Raw genomic sequence first — 11,408 nt, 5'->3', positions numbered from 1 at the left:
TTAAGTTTTTTTTGTTTTGAAACCATGCATTAATGGTTTATGACCACATGGTGGTAGTACTGTATAATGACATGTGATGTACTGGATCTGAGATTTTGGCAACTTGCTGTCATCTGCATTGTGTTTCTCCTGGCATGTTCTTGGTGGACACAACTGCTCTCTGGGTGGGGAAGACAAAAATTCAAATTCTGAGTGATCCCCTTCAGTTAAGTGAATCATTTCCAATTAAATCCCAGGCAATACCCACATCCACAGCCCATGAATAAAAATGACAACCATTGAAATGAAGCAGCTTGATCATACGAGATGGTTAATGAAAAACAGCTCTTGGCGGCCTGTTTTACTTCCTCTAATGGATATCAGTAATTATGACTATAATTCTAATCTGTGGAGTTTTGTTTGATGCTCACACCCCCACCCCACCCACCCATGATACCTGTCTCATAAAGAGGGGATTAGGGGGGTAGCTTCACTCAAGACAAATAACAGCACAGCCTCACATACATTACATATACATACATTACACAGTATCTTTACCTCACAAGAATTCACATAACCTCTGGATCCTATGTGCTCTCACTAAATCATCATTTATCCGCGGCGTGCTCCGCTCTTCCTTTAATTATCACTGCAGGCAGTAATATTGTGCCCTGTGATTTACTCCAGAGCAGCAGACACAGACAAAGATGGAGGGAGGTGGGAAAAAAAGAGTTAGAAACTCCCCCTGAAGATGCAAATTAATGTGAACAGTGATGGAAGGATCAATATTTAATGTGTATCCGCACTGCGAGCAGCAGAGTGTTAATTGCCCTCGCAGGAATAGAGCACTGACTCGCACTGCCCCGTGTGTTCTGCATTAAACCTCTGTCGAATTGCACTTTATTCTGTTCTAATAGGTTCTTTCTCATGACATCCCCCACAATGCATCTTTCAAACTAATTCACTCAACGTAACTTATTTCTTCCCTCTCCTAATTTTGACAGGGAAATGGTTGCTCATATTGAGAGGTGTGACCAATTTGCATTAATGTCATTTCATTGTCAGCTTGGAAATGAGCCAGCCACCATGTCCTCACTGTATATATACATATGATTTGCACATGAGCCAGTGGGTATAATAGAGGTTCACATTAGGTAGATACTATAGCTAACTACTTTATTGCAGTGGTTCCCAACCTGGGGGGGTCAGGATGCCCATAGGTGGCCGTGAGATCAAGGTAGAAAATAAAAACCAAACACTGCTACACAGAGCCGTCTTTATTTTTTTTTAGAATTTTCTCAAATTTTCCTCTTCTTCGTCTTGTCAGGTAAAAAGTATTAAAAATTATTCTTTAATTGAGCATCTCACATCTTATGTACATGCATTTTGCCATGAGGTATTGGAAGCACAAACAAGGTAACTATAGTAACCATGGCCTTAGAGGGATTTTTTTTAAAACATTTTGGGAAATATGCGTATTTGCTTTCTTGCCCAGACTTAAATTAGAAGATTGACATCATGACTGTCTGACATGTCTATACTCTAAATATAAAGCTCAAGCCAGTAGGCGATTTGCCAAGGTTTGCATTAAGACTGGAAGCAACGGGGAGCAGCTAACCTGGCTCTGTCCAAAGGTAAGAAATCCACCTACCACACTAATTAGCCTCTGTATCTCTGCGTAACCTGTACAAAATGGTGTAATGGGACATAACATGCTGGAACTTAAATAATTCCAGCATTGTCTTTTTTATATTTAGCTTTTGTTGCATTAAATTGATGGTTAGCTTAGCTTAGCTCATATATACTAGCATTAATGGCTGTCGCATGACTATTTCAAACATCCATCTAGATTTGACATGATTATGAACATGAACCAGAAACTCTATTACCTTTTTTGTGACAGAGGGTCACTTGAAAGGACATACAGACAACATTGGACAACAGTGTGACCTTGGCCCTATGAATCTGCTTTCTATCAAACTGTCAACGCCCACAGTCACCTATTTGCTCCCTTTTATTATGCAGGCTAATAACAAGGCAGGTAACTGGGCACACAGTGATCTTTATATAAAAATAAATTCTTGGAAAAACACAAGCATGTTGACCTAAAAAATGCCGAGTCACTGTCCGACCGGCTCCTCGGGATGTTTACTGTTTACAGTAATTATATAACACGCATATTACTGGCACATACAGTGCACCACCCATGATGATCAAGTTTCACCAGGAATCAATAATGACTTCCCAGACGTAGGGCAAGGCCTGAGAGTTCCACTTTAAGTTTAATTGTTGCGCAATCTATAATGAGTTTGGACGACATATCCTCCTCTAATTTGCTCAATGAACACACTGATTGGTGATGAGTAGGTGCCCTGTCGGATCCCCTTGTTAAATCTGTGCTAAATCTGTCTGAATAATGTGATTTGTACAGCTGCAGGTGCTTTGTATTTACTGAAAGATTAAAATCAATACAGGTTAATTTCTATCTGAAATGGCCTGGGATGAGATTTCATGTCTATGTGTGTGTGTGTGTGTGTGTGTGTGTGTGTGTGTGTGTGTGTGTGTGTGTCTTGCTCTCCTCAGTATTTGTACTGAGAGATTCCATGAAAATAAGAAGGGAAATGCATTTATTGTACATAATAATGATGCACTCTATGTTTCAAAACATCTTCTCAGTATTTCTCTCCCATTGTTATGTGGGCCATTAGTTGGTGCATTAGAGACTTCTACTACGCATTCCACTGTTTTTACCTTTCGGATTGAATCATGAAATATATATGAGCATCATTAGCGGCAGGAAGATTTAGTTTTCTGACATTTCAGCGAGCTATTCGCTTCAACCTGCCATATGAAAAAAGCACATCTTCTTTGCATTTAGCTGCATTGACAACCACGCACAAACAAACCCAAAGAGGGAATAGGTGGGAGAAGACGTGTCTGAGATTGAAACAGAAGAGGAAAGAAATAAAGTGTGGGGGATGGAAACAGGCAGAGACAGCCAAATGGTAGTTAAAGACTTTTTTTTTTTTTTTTCTGAGCGGCAATGAAGCTCAGGAGGACAGGGTCAATATTCACCACCCCGGCATCTGCAGAGTGAATCCTCCAGCTAAAAATACCGGCGCTGCAGCTTTATGACCAGAAGTGATGATCTGTGATACTGCTGCTTGCTCTTTTAATGTGGCTACAAAGACCCACCTTGATCTGAGTTGTTAGGAAAGTCAGTCTGGGAAGAACAACATTTGCAATATGCTGGTGAAAGCATTTTAGCATGAAATTAGAGGGCAGTGCCTTTGGAGAAATAGCATATGTGTTTCAATTACTGAATCAGTTTGAGTTTTATGTCTTAATAAAGAGACCAGTGTGAAGATAATGATGGATATTAACATAAACTATAGATGACCAAATACCAAGCAGGAGGTCTTCAATGTGTGTGTGTGTGTGTGTGTGTGAAGGGAAGGGGCTGACAGAGGGAGATAAACCTGATAGTAGCAGCCACAGTGAGCAGGTCAAGTGTGTGCTCTTGTGTTCACATTTACATGCGACAGAGGAAAGCTCTTTACATTCAGTCATCTGCTGTAGATCTCTTCATGTAAGTGCAGGTGGGTATCAGTTGTGTGTCTAGTGGCTGAGTGTCAGTGACTATTAAACCCAGAGAGCTCTCCAGTTGAACCCCGTGTAGTGGAGAGTAAATGAACACATTAGAAAGCGTAACTACCTGGGACTTTAACACCAGGGCAACAGGACATTAAGGATGCGGCTGAGCTGAAAGAGAAAGATAGAAGGACATTTTACACAGTTTACTCATATTAATGTAATAATATTTATTCTACCAATTCAGACCTGGCTTTATATTTTATACTCATTGATGTATCAGGAAGGTAGCTCGGGCAAACATCTGTAACTTGTGCATTTACAGATATTTAGTCAAGCTAGCGATGTACCTCTAGGGATGGCAATGCCAGACTTTTGAACAGCAGGTTTGGTCCGTCACTGGTCAATTACTGAATGGATTGCCATCAAATTTGGTGCAGTCGTTCATGGTCCCCAGAGGATGAATCCATCTGATGTTTATGATCCCCTAACTTTTCCTCTAGTGCCAATAGCAAGTCAAAGTTTTCACTTATGCAGTGAAATATCTAAATGACGGATTGGAGCAACATTATGTATAGCTGTTCATGGTTTCCAGATGATGAATCCTCCTATTGGTCCTGACGATCCTATGTTTATGGTGATTACCATTTCCTCTAGTGCCACCATGAGGTTGACAATTGTGGTTTTAAATAAAATGTGTAAATAACTATCAGATAAATTGCCATCAAATTTGATGCAGATATTCATGGTCCCCAGAGGATGAATCCTACTGGTGTTAGTGACACGCTAACTTTTCCCCAAGTTCCAATATCAAGTCAGAGTTTTCATATATAAGCAGTGAAATATCCCAACATCTATGCAACGGATTGGAGCAACATTTTAGCTGTTCATGGTTTCCAGATGATGAATCCTGTTGACTTTGGTGACCCCCTCTTCCTCTAGCACCACCATGAGGTTGACATTTGTGGTTTTAAGTGAAATGTGTCAACAACTATTTTGATGGATTGCCGTGACGTTTGCTAGAGAAATCTTTGCCACACCCTGGAAACATTTTAATGGCTTTGGTGATCCATTTAATTTTCATATAGCACCAACATCTGGTCAAAATTTTGATTGTCCAATACTTTGCTGTATGACAAAAACTAATGACATTCCCATCAACCTCAGCTGTATTTTGTGTTTAGTGCTAATTATCTGATGTTAGCATCACAATATGCTAAACTGAGCATATAGCTCAAAGCAGCACTGTGCCACAGTGCAGCTTCACAGAGCTGCTAGCATGGCTCTAAACTCTGTAGACTCTGTTCTCTAGTACACATAAGTGACATATTTCACACCATGTTTGTCATACCATTTGCCCCAATCAAGCACACGCCCATTACACAACACTTAGTTGGTGCATTTTTCAAATCTGCAATGGCTGATTCAAATAAACACTAACACAACTATTTAGGTGAGTCAGTACTGGATTTCAACCCTGACAGTTAACTGCAAAAAAGAAAGCTTAATTTAGATTTTTTTTTTAATTCCCCAGCACACTATATCATTGCAAAAAAGTCCAAATTAAAACATATTAATCACCAAAAGCTCCAGAACAGGTACTAAATGGACATTGTTCTTAAGATATCCAACATGAGAAATAACTAATTGCACCTTATACTGAGATAGTTTTTTTAATTAAAACATATGTCTTGACGCACTGGATGTGACTGTTGTGCTTTGATCTAATTGCCTGAATCCTGAATCTAGTCTTTTGTTTGTGGAAATGTTAGAAGTTGTCAAGTAAATGAAATGCCCCACTATTTGTCAACTGATCTGAATTACAGTCATAAATATTTATCATAAAATGCACCAGAGATACAATTTATGCAGAAAGGAGAGCTATGATATTTTACTTCTGTTAATGACTGTGTGATATATAAGAAGTAAAAGAGGAAAAATACATTGTGCTTAAAATGTTGATCCATAATGAACATACAAACACATTATGATGAATGCGCTGTATGTAGGTGGGGCTTTAATATAGATGCATGAGACCGCTATCATGATTGTGTGTCAAAATTATACAGCAGTTTATTTGTAAGAAATGGCCTTAAAGCATGGACTGAAAAGTTTTGTGTGTTTGTGTGTGTGTGTGTGTGTGTGTGTGTGTGTGTGTGTTGCTCTGTGTGTGTGTGTTGCTCTGTGTGTGTGTGTTGCTCTGTGTGGTGCTACAGTCAGATGGAAGTGATGTGATGTTTACTCACACAAATGGCTTGTCTTTCTGTCTGTACCTGCTGTATGTGTGTGTGTGTGTGTGTGTGTGTGTGTGTGTGTGTGTGTGTGTGTGTGTGCGTGTGTGTGCATGTGTGTGTTTCTGTCAGTGTGTGTCCATTATATTTGCCCCTGTGTGTGTTTGAACCCATCCACCCCAGCCACCCGTGTGGACATGGGGCTGGTGGTATGATGTTTGCCCAAAGGTGCCGTAATGGTTTTTGCCACCATGCCACACATCCTGCCCAGGGTATGTCGGTGCATGTGTGTGTCTGTGTGTGTGTGTGTGTGTCTGTGTGTGTGTGTGTGTGTGTGTGTGTGTGTGTGCATGTGTGTGTAATACTGCTATATTTAGAGACGTGGTTGGCTGGTAAACACACTGAGTAATACGGAGATGCGTCATTTTAAGATCCTATGACTCTATTATCTAAACATAATGCTCTCACACACACAAAAACACACACATTTATACAGCATACAGCAAAAGTGAGTAGGTGAGTAGGGCAGTTTGTAATACTTGAGATATGGTGATGTGACATGTATTCATTAGCCAGGGAGTTACACATAAGGAGGAATGCGCTCTTTTGAACCCCTTTATACCCCCCTTTATGAGTGCAAAAAACACATGAAGTAATATGTCATCAACTTTCAGATTTTGCTTAATAGCACACAAACACACACACTTCTAGGGCAAAGCAGTTTGATATGCTGAAGGTCTCTTTTGGACACACACACACACACACACACACACACACACACACACACACACACACACACACACACACACACACAATGTCCTCATAATATGACTCTCCTCCTTATCCCTTTACATTCATCATGCTGTCATTCTGTTCTGTGCCGGCGGAGGGTCTCCCTTTCAGTTAATTAAATCAGATGCTTATCCTCATAGCTTAGAGAGAGAGAGAAGAGAGAGGGTTAGATTATTAGTGTTAAAGTTATTAGTGTTTCTACACAAACACTAATAACAACAATACTAATAATATCCTCACAGACTGCTGAGACTAGAAAAAGCGCGTGGCAAAGGAACCACATATACTCTACTGCCCTGACACACAAATGGGTTACAACTCTACAGGGGCCTAGACACCTAGAGATCAAAAAAAGCTCTTTGTTGCACTTCATGAAGTAGAAGGACTTATAAGAGACGCATCAGAAAATAAAAAGGTCAAAATCGAAGCAGCTGAAGCTGACTTTAGGCTACGTCCACACTAATACATTTTAATTTCAAAATGAAATCGATCTCCACCCAGACGACCGTTTTAGCTCCATATCAGAAACGTCCTCTGTCCATACAGTCATACCTGATTGTCTGCTATGAACAAAATACTACAAACAAGGAACAGCAAAGGCAGTTGTAGCGTTAAAATGCAGAATTTTACTGTGCAAAAGCTGCAAGCAAACACAACAAGGTCAGTAATGCTTGTAACTGATTATCCATGTTAGTAGTCCACCGGTACACCACTGGTAGTTGTGACTGATAAGACCAGGAGGCAAGCGTGGGTGTCTGCTTCATCGTTTCCAAAGGCCCATCCAGAATACAACGCTACCCTGAAGTTTTCAAACTAAAACGGGTCCAGCAGTCTTTCCAAAAGTCTCAGTATCAGGTGCTCGAAAACTCTGGAGTAGTGTGGACGTCAGACGTAAATGTTGCAAAAGAGATGCATTTTAAAACTAAAACGAGTAAGTCAAGTACATAAAACACTAGAGCCTACATTTCCCCAAATGCAAACCAGCAGTGACCCTTCCTCTCTGGTAAATGGCAGCACCTTTTAAACTCCACACCTGCAGTCTGTAACACACGCCTCATGACATCATCAGCGGCCCACAGTTCCTTTTTACCCTGGGCCCCGTAACGGTTTACCCGGCCATGCAAGGAGTGAGGGGGGTTTCATGCCAATAACTCACATTGAATTGAACTGATGTGAATGGAAGTATTGAGGGGACGTGAAATGTGTGCATGCCTGCGTACACGCACGCACGCACGCACGCACGCACGCACACACACACACACACACACACACACACACACACAGGAAAGACTTTTCATGGTAAATTTATTCAATTTTCGTGATGATTGTATCATTGTCATTACTTCCATGCCAGTAAATCTGAAGCGTTGAATTTACATGCAGAGAACAGAAGTGAACTGAACTGAATTTAAAGACTGGGAGACAGACAGAAAGAGAGGGGAAGGAGATGGCAGGGTGGCATAAAGAAAGAGGGAAGGGAGAAGGAAAAGAGAGAAACACACACAGAGGAGGAGAAAGAGAGAAAGGGAGAAGTGACATCACTTCTCCCAGCCTCTCTCTCCCTCTCTCTGGCACCTTTGCTCCACTTCTCGCCGAGGAGGCGCACACTCACACACACACACTCACTCACATACACACATTCACATACACACACACACTCACATACACACACACACAGCTCCTCGCTCTCCTTCGTCGCTCATAAAAAGGGGATTGGACTACACGGAAAAGGGGAAAAGGAAAAGGAAAACATTTGACAGGATGAACAACGGTTTCTTAAACATGGCGTCGATAGGCGACTTCGACCCGCTCAACGCGTCTATTCCAGCCACCAAAGTTGAAATCACAGTGTCCTGCAGGTAGGGGAATGTGTCTGTTTAACCTGGTTTTACTCTGACAGGGTTACGGGAGGAAAAAAAAACACCGAGCTGTGAACGCAGGTGCAAGTGAACTGTACTTCAACTCCGTCCAAGTTTCTGTTTACTTTCATTTTACACCGACTTCAGCTCCGACAATAGCGTGAAAATGTCACATTTTCGCTTTTTATGGCGAGTAACGTAAGACTGACTGTGTTACTGTACGTTACTATGAGTAGCGTTAGCTGTATTAGCGAGATGTGGTGGCAGTTTGTCACTTTTACTCCAGTGAAACACTGTTAATACGGGCCATGATAACTATTCCCGAAGGATAACATGTACACAAGTCTATTACAGCAAAACTGTACACACTGTGTGAACACTGTTTATACTGTAACGTTAAAAATCCTGGAAGGTCTTTACAAACTCGTTTCGAGACGCACTAGCTTACTTTTTATATTAGCTAAACACATTTAAACAAGTTCAAAGTGATGCCAATAGGGAATATATGTATAAGTGTGATAAGCCTATTACAAACACACAACGGGATATATAGTTACACTTAAAAAACATACACAAGTATAATATGGCGATCCCATATGAAATAGGCAAATAATACAATAGAATAAGGTATCCTTTATTGATATGATATCAAATACAGTGTGTAGGTGGATTCCTACCAATGTGGCAACTAATGAGTTATTCCTAATTATTTAGACATTTCTCAGCTGCATTGCCCCTCCAAACACTTGTTTTAGTGTTGTCTTTGCAGTATTTGACAGATGACAGTGTTCTTGTTGGTCAGCTGTCTAAACAGCCCATCATTTTGCTGTATCAAATGCATGTAAAACGTGTTCAAATCGTTACAAGGAGTTGTGGTGTGTTTGCATGCCAGTGTGTGTATTGTCTGACGTGATGGAAACAGACAGGGAAAGCAGGGGACAAGGCTGTGGTGTATTTAACCCCCTTTGAAGGTGGTCTTTGTCTCTCATTCAGGGAGGATTTTCTTCTCTGTATATGAAAATGCAGAGAATGTGGTTTATTTCTGCCAGACTGGTGACCCACAGTGAGCTACAGCCTCTGTGTGCTTCACTGGTCAGCCACATGTTTTCAGGAGCCCCCCTTAAAGGGAATCCAATTTAATGTGTGGCCTCTTTTGAATCAAATAAGTGACATTATTTGTATATACATATATATATATGTGCTGCTAGTGATGTATTTTACCATCACAAGGCACCATAATACACTTTTTTAGAATAGAGAGATAAAACACATTCAAAGAAAAGCCTTTTGAAATTGATGTTTTCTTTTAAACACTTGTTACAGTAAAGTGTTACACCCCTTGCAGCTGCTCTGTCATTGTGAAATAGGTAACAGAGTTTCTGTTTAACAGTGATATCATCTGCTGTGTAACAGGCTATAAAAAAATAAATTGTTAATAAGATAAGAATTGGTGGAATTCAGTAGGCTGAAACTTGTGGGTGTTCCTCCATATTGATAGATGATCTTCTATTGGAGACTGGGCGGTGTGTGTGTGTGTGTGTGTGTGTATCTGATGATATGTACTGTAAATCTATTCAGATGTTGACAGAAACAGAAATCTTCCAGTAATAAGTGAACTTTATCTGAATCCAGAAAAACCGGTTCCTTCTCAGGGCTTTGACAGATACTCAAATGATGCCTGTTTACATTGCTGCTGTTCCTCTTGGTTGTGTCGCCATGCTGTCAGCACATTGTTGTGGTTGGGTTTTCTTGTTGCAAGCATGATATTTCAAACTCTGCCTGTCAGATTAACACAGTCTTTACTTAAATCTTGACCCCTTACACCTTATGTGGAATTGACTTTAAACATGCAACATAAATCTATCTATCCTTTCAATTTCAATGAATGTGTGTCTGCTATGAAACTAGGCGTGGAATCAAATGTCAGTCATGTGATTTACACATTTGATAACTCATGTAACAGCACATGATGGGACATTTTTTTGCCCTGATTCTGGCACGATTCAAAGAAACTTTCCAACTTAATGTGATTTTACTGCCACACTACTCGCCTTAGAGGAGTGGACAGAAACAGTATGCTGCCTTCCCTGAGTCCCTCAGATACTGTGGTTACAGTTTCAGTACCATCTCCTTAGTAACAGAGAGATCATGTCATCTTCCAGTAGAATATATAGTTTGGTAGAGTTTGCTAATGTCTGAGTCACCCAGCTTCTCAGCCCCCCTGGGGGGGGACTGTGTTTTGGTGGCTGCCCTCCCACCTCCAACCCGAGGGGGAGCGGGAATGCAATGGTTACAGCCAGGTGTGTATGTGTGTGGGTGTGCACTTACAGTACATGTTTGTGTGAGCTTAAAGCATATACCTTGTATGTTTGTGTATGTGACATTGTTTTGTAAGCGGACTTAATGGGCAATGTACAGTATCACCATGGTTACAACTTTTTTTTTTAAAGTTACCCCCGTATGTGTGTGTAGGGGGGTGTTAGAGTGAGAAAATGAACTGAGAAGACAATGGCTGAAGAGTGAGCAATATGAGTGAGTGGCATTTTGGATGGTAATATGTGCAGTGTGACTGCAATGATTGTAACTGTCATTCACAAGTGATCTAAGATGAAAGAGAGAGAGAGCTTGGAAACTTAATAGGTTATGTAGTTGAGTCCAAAATGTTATGTTTGAGTGGATCTAATGAAAAAGAGAGCAAAAATCTGCAGTGACAAGTTAATTAGTTATTTCCAATGCAAATCAGCATTCTTGAAACACTTTGAGTGTGCATTCGGGTTTTAAAGATGTTGTCACCTGTTTCAGGAAAAACTCTTTACAGGCAATTTTCCATCAAGTGACATGTAATCATCTCTCGTTTTCACTTTTTGATTTGATATTCATACTTATTAAGCCTTTTTAAGACGCTGAATGATATGGAAAGGGAATGAGGAAGTTGAGAAAAGAAAGAGTTTGAGAG

General features: G+C 40.5%; 1 protein-coding gene across 1 annotated transcript in view; it reads left to right on the top strand.

Annotated features, from left to right (window-relative positions):
• Positions 1-8,180: 8,180 nt before the first annotated feature.
• The window catches only part of LOC111667303 (copine-8-like), an 83,815-nt gene continuing 80,587 nt past the window's right edge, over positions 8,181-11,408 (top strand). The window contains exon 1 of the mRNA XM_087178426.1: positions 8,181-8,452. Coding sequence (XP_087034552.1) covers positions 8,355-8,452 — 98 coding nt within the window. The 5' untranslated portion in view covers positions 8,181-8,354. The remainder of the gene's footprint in view (positions 8,453-11,408) is intronic.

Source organism: Seriola lalandi, unplaced genomic scaffold (assembly GCF_002814215.2).
Source record: "Seriola lalandi dorsalis isolate HSWRI2012SDOR001 ecotype SW California unplaced genomic scaffold, Sedor1 jcf7180002054688, whole genome shotgun sequence".
NCBI classification, from domain to species: domain Eukaryota; kingdom Metazoa; phylum Chordata; class Actinopteri; order Carangiformes; family Carangidae; genus Seriola; species Seriola lalandi.
The sequence above is the reverse complement of the archived record's forward strand: the minus strand, read 5'-3'. Positions and strand labels throughout refer to the sequence as shown.